The sequence below is a fragment of the Mobula birostris genome, chromosome 6 (assembly GCF_030028105.1).
Source record: "Mobula birostris isolate sMobBir1 chromosome 6, sMobBir1.hap1, whole genome shotgun sequence".
Lineage (NCBI taxonomy): Eukaryota > Metazoa > Chordata > Chondrichthyes > Myliobatiformes > Myliobatidae > Mobula > Mobula birostris.
Genome location: NC_092375.1, coordinates 125895974 through 125911199, shown reverse-complemented (window position 1 = coordinate 125911199; position 15226 = coordinate 125895974). Strand labels below are relative to the sequence as shown.

Below are 15226 nucleotides of genomic sequence, written 5' to 3'. Positions count from 1 at the left end.
GAAAAATAATGTGCTAAAATTGACTCCTTCTACCTTAGGCCACAAACTTATCAATCACCCCTTGTATTTCGGACAAGGAGGACAGGTAGTTTTAAAGAGAGGTTAAAAAAGCCATCTTTGTCAAACTGGAAGACTCGTCCCTGATCGGAGGGAGTGGGGCACGACACCACCTATCAGCTACTTGCAATGCAGTGCTAACATCTCTACCCCAGCATCTCCACAACAGTTCACACCTCCATTCATGCAAAGATAAGACTGATGACCTTTTCATTACCTCTATGACTCTTAACAACCTTCATGTGATTACTATACCTTTAAACAACTCACAGAGTTTATAAGCTGGAAAACTACCCACTGTGGATCAGAACTGAAGAAGCCTCTTGGAGGAGTGGCGAAACATCTTTCAGACAACACAGCAAGTCCAACATCCTTGTTGTATTCTTTCACATTAGTGAAATTAAAATTTCAGTTTTAGCTTCATCCAGTAGATAGGAAGGTCAAAATTTATTTGGAGATGTATACTTTGTATTTGTAGGTTTGCAGACAAATCATAGCCAGATAGTTTTTCCTGGCTTTCAGTAAATAGTGAAAAGAGTGGGCATCTCTCACAGTGCAACTGGAAGTCTAAAATTGATACGGTGGATAGAGTTGAAATGACTGTTCTAAGAACTGTTTCCATTGTAGTAGAAGTCAGAAACCTGGAAAAAAGTAGAAGGATAGCTTCCTTAATTTTGCTTCTTTGGAAAAAAAGGCATTTTTTGAGGTTAAGGAAAGTTGTGTCTCCCTTTATCTGTGTATTTACTGAAAATGTCTCCACAAGCAAAGTTTGTTTTCCCTTTCTTTTAATTACTGTTTTTGTTCATTTCTAGCTGATAAAAGTAACTCAGTTACACCGGAAATGAAAGCTGAAAGAGAAACTGGTAAAAAGTGGGATTTAAGAACGTGGTTTAGTCCACGCAGTGGAAAATTGAAGTGTGTTCTGGATATGCACGCTTTAAAGAAGGATCAGAAAATAAGTCCGAGCTCTGATTTGAATGAAACTTCATCTTCTGTATTTGAATTCTTGTCATCGCCATCTCCTCCGCAAGATTCTCCAAAGAGGAGAGTTTCAGACAAGTCAAAACAGAGAGTTAGAAAAAGATTGACTGATGCTAATAAAGAATGGGGTTTTGGAAAAAGAACAAGCAGGAAAACAGCGAGAGAAGGTGACAGCCCTGGAACAATGGATCATGACAGAGTTGTCTCATTTTCCAGTCAACCAATGGTTTATAATTTTCAGGACCAAGTAGTTGTAGGTGAACCTGTTGAAGAATTGGCCCATGCGGATGCAGCTTCACTGCCTAACAATGTAACTGACTCCAATGTAGAGTCTACAAACAAAAATCTGGGTGACAATCTTTCTGATGCATGTATCAAAGCAGCAGCTTCCAGTTGCAAAGATGTTTCTCCAGTACAGTTGGCCAAAGTCTTAAAGAAGGAAGAGCATGTTGTTCCTTTACCCACAGCACATGCCATGGCTAAAAGATTAAGAAAGTCATCTGATTCCAACTCTAAAACTCCCTCAAAAAAGAGCAAGAAAGGTCCAAGTTCTTGCACTAAAATATTGGCAGCAAGTTTCAGTAAGAATATGTGTGAACCAACTAGATCAGACACGCATCAGGAATCCGCAGCTCCACTGCTACTTAAATCTGTGTTGAATGAGTCTGATAATGATATACAAGCTATTTCTTCAACAGAGAGTAGCTACAACACACCATCTAACAAAGGTAACAGTGAGACAAAACAGCATGCAACACAGAAATCTCCTCATACACCACGATCTACGCCTAAGAGCCGACTGGCTGGAAGTCATACAACTCCAATCTCTCCTCTTACTCCCTTAATGAAGAGAAATCACAAGGGTGAGACACCTCTGCACATTGCTTCCATAAAGGTACAGTACACCAATAAATTCTGACAATGGGTGGGTGTTATTGATTCATCATCTGAGAGACAAGAATAGGCAGTAGCTCCAATGTCAGTATGTCTTTTAGTTTTTAAACCTTTCTGTGATGGAAAATACACACCTATTAACATACTTATCAATGTAATTTTATTTCACTTACAATGACATTTCTGTTTTGTGTGAGTAGTCATGTTTTCAAACCGGGGTGTCAAATGCATCTTCATTTCCGTTATCACAAATACTCGTGCATCTGGCTATTTAGATCTTTTTCATAAATAAATTTAGTTTGCTTGGTTTGCTTCTGCACCAAGTTAACAAACAGTAACAATTGGTCAATTTTTCTATTTGTTGTAAACGTGCTCTATCTAAATTCATCAGTGTCAAAATATAATTATTCAGTTTTGTTGGTTTGACATTTAAAAACTGAAAGGCCCATTTAGAAGAAAAAATCACTTTTTTCCCACCAATAATATACCATCTGAAAAAATTAACTACGCAGAATACTGTATATTGCTGGAGAAGCACAAACCATTCTCCTCTGTGATTTGCGCACATCAGTCAGTGGCTTGATGGTGGTTAGAAAATTGAATAAAAAATCAAAAGGTGTGAGATGATGTGAAAAATTATTTTTTTTTGTCCAAAGAAATAATTCAGGGAAATCCTGAAGTAGTTTGTGCATACTCCAGAATATCTGTGTTTCCTAATATGGTGGCTTATTCGGTTTCAGAGCACCTACCTTATGCATATTGTTTATTTTTTTAAACCTCAATTTGATGAGCAGTCTGGTAATCACAAATAGAAACAGTAACTAAAATGAAAAGAAAACTGAAGGATATCACTTAGGGAAATTGGGCAGTGGTGCAGTTGGAAACTCAATTGAATCAAGTAACTTGAACTCTTGATAAGCTATTTTGTAATAAAGGCCTTGCAATGAGAATTTTGCCACAAATGCGAGCTTTACAAGTTTTACCAAAGGTTTTGAAACTGATTTCCAAAAGACTGCGACATAGTAAGCAATTGAAGAAAAATAAACTTGTCCCTTTTTGAGAGTTATGAGATTCATGGGAATCCAGCTGTGTTCTTTTATATATTCTATGGTGATGGAAAAAATACTGTAATGGCTAGCGTAGAAATTATTCAAGTGTACAGTTTGCTTTTGCAACAACATTCATTGAATAAGTTTTCAGTGCACTCAAAACTGCATTTATAGAGACCGAAATTGGTAGTTCTTTTGTTTAAATTAAATTTATTTAAGTTTACTAAGCATTTATATAAACAAAAATCTTCAAGTTCTAATTGTATAAACCTAAGGTCATAATCAAAATGTCTTCTATTTGTATGTGTATGTTTAGAAGTTTTTCTGATTGGAGGAAGTAGTGGAGACCCAGAGGTGAATATTAAGACCCCTCCTCTTAGAAGCAACATTGACCCTGATGTAGAACTTGATATTTGGGTGATGTGATACAGTTTGGAGAGGAAACCTGAAAAATAAAGTAAATTAATGATAAAATACTGCAGAGTGTAGGAAGAGAAATTTGTGATTGTGTATAAACCTCGGGTATAAGGACAATTTGATAGGGCTAATTAGGATTTACTATATTATAGAAGAGATGTTTGGACATCAGAGAGAGTGAGATTTTTATTGGTACCAAGTCTGAGGGAATTCATTTATCTGAGAGACTTGAGTACCTAAGATTGTTCCCTTTGAACTGAGAGTGTCAAAGGATGATTTAATAGAGGTGTTAGAATTATTTCAAAGTAAATAAGAAAAACACTTTTTCTGCCAAAAGGGTCAGAAATAAGGAAGAATGGACTTAAAGTAAGTTAGGAAGATTGGAATTTCTTTTTAACAATATGAAGTATTATGATCTGAAATGGACTCCCTAACATACAAGGAAGTAAAGGGAGTTGGATAAAGTTTTGAAATAAGGTAATTTCCTAGGCTATGTCGAATGTATGAAGTAATGGGACTAATCAAAGCTGCTGCCCCGGTTGGACCTCCTGAAGCCTGATATAAGCGATTTGTCATTCCAGACAAAAATAAGAAAACATCTGTCACTTCGATGCTAGAATTTCTCACTTCAGTGGTTAAGTACAATCAAGAGAGCAGTGATAGATTTTTGAATATAAAGGGAGTATGCAATACATAAAGGAAAGTGAAGCTTGAGGGGCATCCATGATTTACTTCATGGAAGAGCAGGCTTCAGCTGTATTGCCTGATCTTCTGTTCTTAATGCAAAGCTGAGGTGAAATAAAGCAAAATAATTAAAACTGTGTGAAAATAGCATGCTGACAATGAAATACACAGTTTATAATTTAAAGAAGTGCTATTAAGTTATTGACTGGATTACCAAACAATGTGTGCACTATTAGGACACATTAAGGTGCAGGTTAAGTATCTTTGTGCAATGTGTCATGCCAATCTGATTCATATTACTTTATTTTAGGGTGACGTTGCAACAGTCGAGCAGCTCTTGGAGAATGGAGCTAATCCAAATATTAAAGACAATGCAGGATGGACGCCATTGGTGTGTATTGGTGAAATCACCTTTTGGATTCATATTTTTCTATTTCTGATTTAAAACCATAAGTTTAAAAAAAACTTAGAATTAACTTTTATTTGTTAATGGCCATTCAAGTACAATCAATATTTATGTCCACATGTGTTGTTATAACTTAGATTGTTCCAGGAGAGTTGCACGTTTCGCAAAAGAAGCCACCGCAATTGTCCTTCTTCCATTTCATTAGGTGATAAGAAGAAGCAATTAAGATAGACTGGGTAACAGCACCCGTATGATTCCTTGGATTGGAATACCTTCACATAGTTTCAAAATCAAAGCTGGAACTAATCAGAAGATTAGAAAACATCTGTGGAGAGAGAGTTAGAGTTCACATTTTAGGTTGTTGAAAGGTCACTGCTGAAACATTAACTGTGAATTTTCTTGTCATGGGTGTTACGTGCTGGGTATTTCCAGCATTTTCTGTTCTTATTTACATTTCCAGATTTTGCTTTTTGACAAAACTTTAAAACTCTTAACACGGTGAAAGAATAAATTTGCAGCATAAATTAACAATTTACTGCTTTAAACCATCTTAAGTAACAACACAGAGTTACTTGAACGGTAAGTCCTTATTGATGCCTGAGATTCCTTAATTTTTACAATTATTTTGCAGATGATATTCTAGATTTTACTAGAGCTTGGAAAATGGACACTATTCTGTTTATAGAAGTAAATCTTTTTGAAATAAAAGTGCAGGAGTTACCATAGAGCACCTTGAGTTTGGTCTACAATATAATCAAAGCAATGTGATCCATGTAAACTCATCACTTTTCAGCCTCCATAACCCAGGATTCCACTCCTTGTCCAAATATATCTGTTTAAACCTCAAACTTAATGACTCAGCATCTACTTTTCTTAAGAAAAGTAGAGAATTCTAAACATTTTTGATCTATTCAGAAAGAAATTGCTGACTTCATGAACCTGTAAGGTCTACCCTTTATATATCCTCCAGATCTATATTCCTTCACCAATGGAAGCATATACACAGATGTACTTTGTCAAGTCCCCTCACAATCTTAAATATTCCCATAACTTCTGGAATATAGACCCAATCTATTCATTCTCATTTTATAAGGCAATCTCTTCAGCCCTGGAACCACTCCAACTATCTTCTCTGCACGGTTGCAGCAGGACTTCCTTCCTTGAAAGCTATGAACAGTTGTTGCTAGGCTTCCTTTCTTTTTTGACCCTTTTGTAGTGAAGACCAATATTCTACTTGCCTTTCTAATTTCGTATTTCTTGCACAGTTGCCATGCTTATGCAAAAACTGCTCTTTTTCTGAGCATTGCTGGAGTTAAAATAGTAATGGCAATTAGATATTTGGTATCTGCTTTGTCAGAATCAGGTTTATTATTACTGATATTTGACATGAAATTTGTGTTTTGCGTCAGCAATACAGTGCAACGTGTAAAATTACTACAAGTTACTATAATAGATAAATATAAATTATATATATAAACAAGTAGTGTAAAATAAGAGCAAAATAGTAAAGAGAGCAAAAGAGCAAAGTTTTGTTCTTGGGTTGTTGGTGGTGGGGAAGAAGTTGTTCCTAAAATGTTGAGTGTGTTTTAGGAGCATCTTCTGAACAGCTATTTTCCTTGATGAGATTATGAAATATATGATCAAGCTCATACATTTCATATTCAAGACTGCAGCACCAGTAGTGAGGACTAGGTAAGTATGGACTAGGGAGGCGCAGGAGCACTTACATGACTGCTTTGAATTGGCAAACTGGACTGTATTCAGGGATTCATCTTCGAGACCGAATGAGTGTGCCACAGCTGCTCCTGACTTCATTATAACCTGTGCGGATGAGAGTGTGCCTATACATACCCATATGGAAAGCTGTGGATGAACCAGGAAGTTCATAGTTTGCTGAGGGCTAAATCTGTGGCATCCAAGTCTGTACAAGAAAAGCAGAAAGGACTTGGGGAGGGCCATTTTGGGAGCGTCGGAATAATTCTGAACGAGGTTGGAGGCGGAATTGGATGTATGTGAACTCCGACAGGGTTTGCAGTCCATTACTTCCTACAAAGCAAAACTAGCATCATGAATGGCAGTGATGCTTCATTCCCAGATGAGCTCAATGTCTTTTATGCTCACTTTGAAAGGGAGAATAAAACTAAGTGTGAGGATCCCCGTAGTACCCAGTGACTCTGTGATCTGTGTCACAGAGGCCAACATCAGGCTGTCCTTCAAGAGGGTGAACCCTCGCGAGGTGACACGCCCCAGTAGAGCACCTGGTAGAGCTCTGAAAACCTATGCCAACCAATTGACAGGGGTGTTCAAAGACACTTTCGGTCTCTCATTGTTATAGTCATAAGTTTCCACCTGCTTCAAAAAGGCAACAATTAAAGCAGTGCCCAAGAAGTGCAGTGTGAATTGCCTTAATGACTATTGTCCGGTAGTGCCCACATCTACAGTGATGAAGTGCTTTGAGAGGTTGATTATGGCTAGAATTAACTCCTGTCTCAGCAAAGACCTGGATCCACTGCAATTTGCCTATTGCCGCAATAGGTCTGTGGAGGATGTGATCTCGTTGGCTCTTCACCTGGTCTTGGATTACCTGGACAATACAAATACGGCGGTCAGCGCCAGGAAGTGTGTAAAAAGTGCTACCTTTCAGTCAGGTCCACCTCCAAGATTTAATAAGCAGAGCTTAGTGGCAGTTTTTTCTGAGTTAGACGGTTGGTGCCAGGGAGTGTGTAAAAAGAGCTTGCTTTCAAATCAGGATGGCGATCGAGATTTTAAAGGCAGAGCTTTGTGGCAATTTCTCTGAGTCGAGTGACCATTCTTGATGCGGCTGTTCCTTTTCAGTGTGCCAGTGCTTGGAGTGGTTTGGCTCATCAGGCTTGAACGAGGTTAAAGACTTGATAGGTTTTCTCTCTTTCTGTTCTTATTTGTTCATCCTTGTCTGTTAGGGCATAGTAGCTTAGTGAGGATGGCTCCAGTGTTTTGTACCGTGTGTGGGTTGTGGGAAGTCTGGGAGACCTCCAGGCTCCCGAATAAACACATCTGCACCAGGTGCAGTGAGCTGCAGCTCGTTGACCTTTGACTTATTTGGGAGAATGAGGAGGTGATAGACAGGAGCTACAGGGAGATAGTCACCCCTAGTTTGCAGGAGACAGGTAAGTGAGTAACTGTCAGAAGGAGATGGGGAAATGCACAGCCAGTGCAGAGTACACCTCTGGTCGTTCCCCTGAATAATAAGATAATAAGTATATAACTTTAGAACTATTGAGGGGGATGATCTCCTGATGGGGCGGGGGGTGGGGGAGCCACAGCGACTGGGTCTCTGGCACTGAGTCTGATGCTGTTGCTCAGAAGAGCAGAGGGGTAAAGAGGACAGCAGTGTTGATAGGAGATTCCCTAGTCTGAGAAACAGAGACGAGGTTCTGTGGGTGCAACAGAAACACCTGGATGGTATGTTGCCTCACTGGTGTTAGGATCAGGGACATCTCAGATTGGGTCAATGGCAATCTCAAGGGCAAGGGTGAGCAGGCAGATATCTTGGTACATATTGGCATCAATAACATAGGTAGACAAGGTGAACACCTCCTGAAGAGAGTTTTTAGGGAGCTAGGTAGAAAGCTGAGAAACAGGACCTTCAGTGTAGTAATCTCTGAATTGCTGCCTGAGCCATGTGCCAGTGACGGCAAGAATAGGATGATCCGGCAGATGGATGTGCGGCTGAGGAACTGGTGCAGGGAGCAGAGGTTCAGATTTATGGATCATTAGGATCTCTTCTGGGGAAGATACGACCTGTATAAAAGGGACAGGTTACACCTGAAACAGAGAGGTCTAATATCCTTGCGGGCAGGTTGGCTAGAGTTGCTCAGGAGGGTTTAAACTAATTTGGCAGGGGGAGGAGAACCGAAGGGATAGTGCTGAAGATGAGGTAGTTGGTTTACAAATAAAAGCAATGTGGACTGAGACTCCTAGCAAGGAGGGGCTAATGATAGGGCAAAATTGCAGTCAACAGGATGAATTGCAATGTAAAAGATGGACAAAATTGAAAAGGGTGAATACAGAACCAAAGCTGTTATATTTGAATGTGCGCAGTATACGGAATGAGGTAGATGAACTGTAGCACAGATACAAAATGGCATGTATGATGTAGTCATCATTGAAACATGGCTGAAAGAGGATTATAGCTGGGAGTTTAATGCCCAAGGATACACATTGCATCGAAAGGACATGCAGGAAGGCAGATGGGATGGCATTGCTCTGTTGGTTTAAAAAAAATTAAATCAAATCATTAGAAAGAAGTGACGTAGGGCTGGACGGTGTTGAATCATTGTGGATAAAGCTAAGGTACTGCAAGGATAAAAAGACCCAATGGGAGTTGTATACAGACCCCCTCCCCCCAAGCTGTAGTAAGGATGTGGTGTACAAATTACAATTGGAGATAGAAAATACATGCCAAATGGGTGATGTTACAACAGTCATGAAGGATTTCAATGCACAGGTAAATTGGGAAAATCAGGTTGGTGTGGGATTCCAAGAGAGGGAGTTTCTATAATGCCTACGAGATGGCTTTTTAAAGCAGCTTGTGGTTGAGCCCATTAGGGGATCAGCTCTTCTGGATTGGGTGTTGTGCAATGAACCGGAATTGATTAGAGAGCTTAAGGTAAAAGAACCCTTAGAGGGAAGTGATCATAATATGATCGATGTATTAGTATTACAGTGGAGTAAAGGGAATTACAGAGACATGAGAGAGGAGTTAGCTAGAATTGATTGGAAAAGCACATTGGCAGGGATGTTGGCAGAGGAGCAATGGCTGGAATTTCTGGAAGCAATTTGGAAGGCATAGGATATATACATTCCAAAGAGGAAGAAGTGTTTTAACAACTAACAAGAAAAGTCAAAGCTAGCATAAAAGCCAAATAGACGGCATATAATAGAGCAAATGTTAGTGGGAAGTTGAAGGACTGGGAAGCTTTTAAAAACCAATAGAAGGCAACTAAAAAAGTCATTAAGACAGTAAAGATGGAATACCAAAGTAAGCTAGTCAATAATATTAATGGTGATACCAAAAGATTCTTCAGATACATAAAGTGTAAATGAGAGGCAAGGGTGGATATCAGAACACTGGAAGTCGATGCTAGAGAGTACAAGTGGGAGACAAGGAAATGGCAGATGAACTGAATAAGTATTTTGCATCAGTCTTCACTGTGGAAGACACTAGCAGTATGGTGGAAGTTCCAGTTGTCAGGAGTGATGAAGTGTGTGAAGTTACCACTACTAGAGAGAAGGTCCTTGGGAAACCGAAAGGTCTGAAGGTAGATAAGTCACCTGGACCAGATGGTGTAAACCCCAGAGTCCTGAAAGAGGTGGCTGATGAGATTGTGGAGGCATTAGTAATGATCTTTCAAGAATCAGTAGATTCTGGAATGGTTCTGGAAGACTGGAAAATTGCAAATGTCACTCCACTCTCAAAGAAGGGAGGGGGCAGAAGAAAGGAAATTATAGGTCAGTTAGTCTGACCTCAGTGACTGGGAAGATATTGGAGCCATTAATTAAGGATGATGTTTCAAGGTACTTGGAGGTACATGATAAAATAGGCCGTAGTCAGCATGGTTTCCTCAAGGGAAAATCTTGTCTGACAAATCTGTTGGAATTCTTTGAAGAAGTAACAAACTGGATAGACAAAGGAGAATCAGTTGATGTTGTGTACTTGGATTTTCAGAGGGCCTTTGACCAGGTGCCACACGTAAGGCTGTTGAACAAGTTAAAAGCCCATGGTATTATGGGGAAGACACTAACATGGATAAAGCAGTGGCTGATTGGCAGGAGGCAAAAAGTGGGAATAAAGGGAGCCTCTTCTGGTTGGTTACTGGCACTAGTGGTTGGACCGATTCTTTTTATGTTATATTTCTACAATATGGGTGATGAAATTGATAGCTTTGTTTCAGAGTTAGCACACGATACATAATGAATACATAAATGTAAGATGTTCAGGTGAATGCTGATGTTATAAAAGTGAAACATTTAACAAGTACTAACCAAGGCTTGATTCGCCAAGAGAAAATCCTATGTACAGATGCCTACAAATAGGGTTAGTACAGATGGGCACTTGCTGGTTGGCATGGATCAAAGGATCTGCTTTTATATGGTGATTCTACAAGCTGCAAAACATGTTTTTAATTTGACGAACTGGGTGTTGATATTATGATCTTTGTGTAAGTCATACTGAAGTCATTAATAATTGATTGTGCTTTTTTTTTTAGCATGAAGCCTGTAACCATGGGCATGTGAAAGTTGTACAGATGTTACTGCAGTTTGGTGTTCTAGTAAATACACCAGGATATGAAAATGATTCTCCATTGCATGATGCAGTAAGGAATGGACACGTGGATGTTATTAAGCTGCTCGTTTTACACGGAGCTTCTCAAGATGTGATGTAAGTTATCATACCTGCTCCAAAGTATATCCAACTCAGGAAAAAAAAATCCTGATGCGTACTAAGGTACATGGAGAAAGCGTAATCTGTAACTGTAAATGGCTGAAAAATCTCATGTCATCTAACATTGTTGGAAAGATAAATGCATATTATGGTTGTGGCAAATTTAATGCCAAGTAGTAATATTTGAACTCCAGACTATTTCAATGTGCAAAGCTGCATCATTGGGCAAAATGGGTAACGGCAAAAGATTGTAATTCATTTTTGATTCATAAACCCATAGAGCAACATGAATGCTTTCAATAGTGTCCTAACACTGAATTACAATATTAACTTGACTTTCCGATGCCTATTAATTTATGTTATGCTTTTATACTTAATTTTAAAGACATGCTTAGCTTTATTAGTCAAGGCATTAAGTTCAAGAGTCAGAAAGTTATATTGCACCTGTATAAAACTTTGGTTAGGCTGCTTCTAGAATACATTATTCAGTTTTGGTCTCCCTGTTATAGGAAAGACATGGAGGTTTATAAAGAATGCAGAAGACGCTTACCAGGATGTTGTCTGGATTAGAGAATATGTGCTGTAAGAAGAGGTTAGATAAACTTAGGTTGTTTTCCCTGGAGCATCAGGGGCTGAGAGAAGCCCTGATAGATTATGAGAGCAATTGATAGGTTGCTTGGTATCTTTTTCCCAGGGTTGACATGTCTAATATAAGAGGGCACACACTTAAAGTGAGAGGAGTTCCACTCATGCACTTCCACTTGACACTTGTATTCTGTACCTCATACCCACACTGACACGGTCACTGCCCTACTCTTTCCATATGCCCTGCTGCTATCTGGAAGAGTTCCTCTTGCCAAGAGTCACTTTGTCATTCCTATCATTTCCTGTTAGTCATCTTGTGTTCATATACTCCTGCATCTAGGAGTCACTTTATAAACATACAGTCAATCTATGTTTATAAGCCACATTCAACAGTTGTACCTTGTACTTTAATAAGTAAAGACATGATTAATGAGAACTGGAAGCAGCTGTATGAAAATATATTATCAAAACAATGGAGACAGATAGAAGCAGGGCATGACTCTGAAATCTAGAATGCCAAGTGACATATTGGTTAGGGTAAGAAAACTTAAGAAAGGTACTGAGCTATCGTCACCACAGAAATCTTATACAAGGTACTTCAAAGGTTACAAGGAGTAGGTAAGAGAATGGGGTTCAGAAGGAAAAATAAATTAGCTGTAATTGAATGACGGAGCAGACTCGATAAGTTGAATGGTCGAATTTTGTTCCTATGTCTTATGGTCTTGTGTTCCAACTACTCATTGTACATTCCATTGTTTGTCCTCGCTAAGTTCTCCAGTTGAATTCTATCTACTACTTTTCTGCTCTCCAATTTTTGTTCTGTCAACTAAAATGATAAGTTGTGTTTATCATGGTTCCAAAAAATATAAATCAATTATGTTCACTATGAAAAACAATCAAGCACTGAGGCTCAAGGAACCCCACTACAACTAGCTTTGTCATCATTAAAACATTTACCAATTACGATGCTTTGCTTTATACCACTTGAAAAAAAATTGAGTAGAAGTTGCCATTACCCTGTGAACTGCAGGCTTTTTAACTTTTCTCACCAGATAAGAAGGGTCTGGTTAAATGTTTGGCTGAAACCTGTGTACATTAAATCAAATGTGCTAACCTTTTCATTGAATCTTACTGTTTAAGAATTCAATTAGACAGACATGACCTTCCCCTGATAGATCCAAATTGACAGCCCGAGATTAAATACACCTTACAACTTATAATGTCCCTTGTTTTTTTTCCCATTCATTTATGCACAGCAAAATGTTAACTTGACTGACCTGTCTATACCCTTCCCGTTTTAAACAGAATAATATTAGCAATCTTCCAGACTACCAACATCAGAACCCTTAGCCAGAGAGGAATGGAAAATGATTGCTGAGACACTGCCATTTTCTGTTTAGTTTCTCTTAACAGTTTGTAATGCATTTCAGAGTAATGCACTGTATCAGGGCCTGGCAATTTTCCTACTTTAAAATTTGCTAAATCTCAATCTAATTCATGTAATTTTTTAAAAACTCTTTCCTAACTCTATATTGTTCTCCTTTGTGTTAAGAGCCATATCAATGTCTTTAGTCTCCAGGTAACATTACCTTTTTGGTTTCTAATTTGCCTCTTCTTTAAAAAAAAATTCTCCTTTTTAATGTACATAAAATACTTCAGGTATTTTCTTGGCTTTGTTTCCCAATATTGTCTCTTTACTTTCCCAATTTCCTGCTTAATGTACCTCTGCACAATTTCTTCAGTTTCCTTTTTCCGAACCCTGGAGTGTAGTCCAGGTGACATATCCACCTTAAGACTTACAGCTTTTCAAACATCTTCTCTTTAGTAATAGTTACTGCAATCATTTCTGCCCTCTAATTTTCTTGAATTTCTGGCATATTGTTGGTGTTTTTCACAATGAGGACTGACTTAAAATATTTACTCAGTTCCTTCACAACTTCTTTGTTTACTGTTACTGCTTCTGCAGGTCATTTTTCCAGCAGTCTGATGTCCACTCTTGCCTGTCTTATTCTTTATATATCTATAAAACCTTCTGGTGCCTTTTCGATCTCCAGTTGTAATTTGTACCCCATATACTAGCTACTGTTTAGAGGCCTATATTTAGTGCCCATCGGGGTCTTTTTATTCTTGCGGTTTCTTTACTCTACGCACAAGGATTCTAATTCTTATCCTTTGCCAATTGCTTAGGATTTGATTTCATTTATTACCAACAAAGCCTCCAAAACATCCCACCCCACCCCTGCTCACCTGCTTGTCTTTTTGATAGAATTTTAGTTCCCAGCTGAGTTCTTTCAGCTATGACTGTGATCCCCACAATATCATGCCTGCCAATTTCTAATTCCCTCTCCCCACTGACAACCCCTTCTCCTGCCTTAAGCCCTCATTCTCCTCTTAGACATTCCACTCTGACCGCCTGAGATCTACATCTACAGCTTTCAACCTCATAGTTCCCTTACCTTGTACTGTTCCATTTCTACCTCCTACCCACGATCCGCAAACCAAACTTCCCTGGTAGTCCCATTATTTCTGCTGCTCCTGCCCCACTGAACTGTGCCTGCAAATCTCGACTCCATTTTAACCCCCTTGGTTCAGCACCTTCATGCCTGCGTCTGTCACACTTCACATGCTCTCCATCACTTCAACAATTTTCAGTCCCCTGACCCTGAATGCTTTCTGAAATTCCCTTAGGAAAATCTCTTTCCTTGTTCATCTTACAAAGTTGGTACCCTTTGGACCATGACAACTAGGTCTTTTCCCCTTCCATTCCAAATCCCTTTGTAGGCTAAATGAGATGTCCCAAGCCCAGGTACTAGGCAGGCAACACAGCCTTTGGGTCTCTCAAACCTTGCAACAAAGGATTGTGTTTTCCCCTGACTATACAATCCCCAGTTACAACGGCACTTCTCTCCCTGATAAATGGCTTCCTAAACCACTGCCCACAATTAGGTAGCTCATTCTTCCTACAGCCCCACTCTCATTCTGCAAAGGGAGGAAGAATCTCAACTGTTGGACCCGCTCAAGAGCAGAAGTTTCTCCAGAACTACCTCTTGGATCCCTCTACTTGCCTCTCTCGTAGCCACACCCTCTCCTCCCTGATCATGGGCCAATTTGAATCAGTTAATTTAATGCGTATGACTGCATCTTGAAACACAGCGGTGATGCCTGCATCGCATGTCCATAGATCGTTAATGGAAATAGGATAGCATTGCAATTTTAAAAAGGTATAAAGTAAATTTCACTACACATTTCTTTGGTATTTGCAGATAATTAAATAAACCAGATAATTATTCTACGTTTGTATGTATTTTCAAACTACAAGTGTACCCCATTATCATCACTTGGTAATCACCTTGGATGATCACTCCTTTTATCTTTTAATCTTTCCTGCTTTACACCCTTTCAGTTCTCTTTCCCTTTCATCTTCCCTTTTTCCAATATCTGTTTCTGAGTACTTTCATGTCAGATTGTTACTATTTCTGATAAAAAGTCATCAATCACAACTGTTTCGCTCTCCATCGTTTACCTATATCTACAGCTTTAAAAAATCTACAGTGTTTTGTTTTTGACTATAGGATTATGCATAATCTGGTTAGCACCTTACGGGATGAATGCAGTAGCAAAAGTAAGGATATACAACAGATTTTTCTTTTATTCATTTATGAAATGGGGCATCACAGGCAAGCCCAGAGTTTATTCTGCTCTTGATGGAGCTTGTGAAGGTGGACATGA

General features: G+C 38.9%; 2 protein-coding genes across 6 annotated transcripts in view; one reads left to right on the top strand and one right to left on the bottom strand.

Moving 5' to 3' along the window:
* bard1 (BRCA1 associated RING domain 1) overlaps window positions 1-15226 on the top strand; it is a 262400-nt gene that overhangs the window by 94962 nt on the left and 152212 nt on the right. For all 3 annotated transcript variants that reach the window (XM_072261215.1, XM_072261214.1, XM_072261216.1), the window contains 3 exons: window positions 870-1933; window positions 4393-4473; window positions 10737-10909. In XM_072261215.1, the coding sequence (XP_072117316.1) occupies window positions 870-1933; window positions 4393-4473; window positions 10737-10909 (1318 nt within the window). The remainder of the gene's footprint in view (window positions 1-869; window positions 1934-4392; window positions 4474-10736; window positions 10910-15226) is intronic.
* Window positions 4761-15226, bottom strand: part of LOC140199345 (sperm-associated antigen 16 protein) — a 656665-nt gene continuing 646199 nt past the window's right edge. For all 3 annotated transcript variants that reach the window (XM_072261235.1, XM_072261238.1, XM_072261239.1), the window contains one exon: window positions 4761-4813. The gene's annotated coding sequence lies outside the window, so the exon portion shown is untranslated. The remainder of the gene's footprint in view (window positions 4814-15226) is intronic.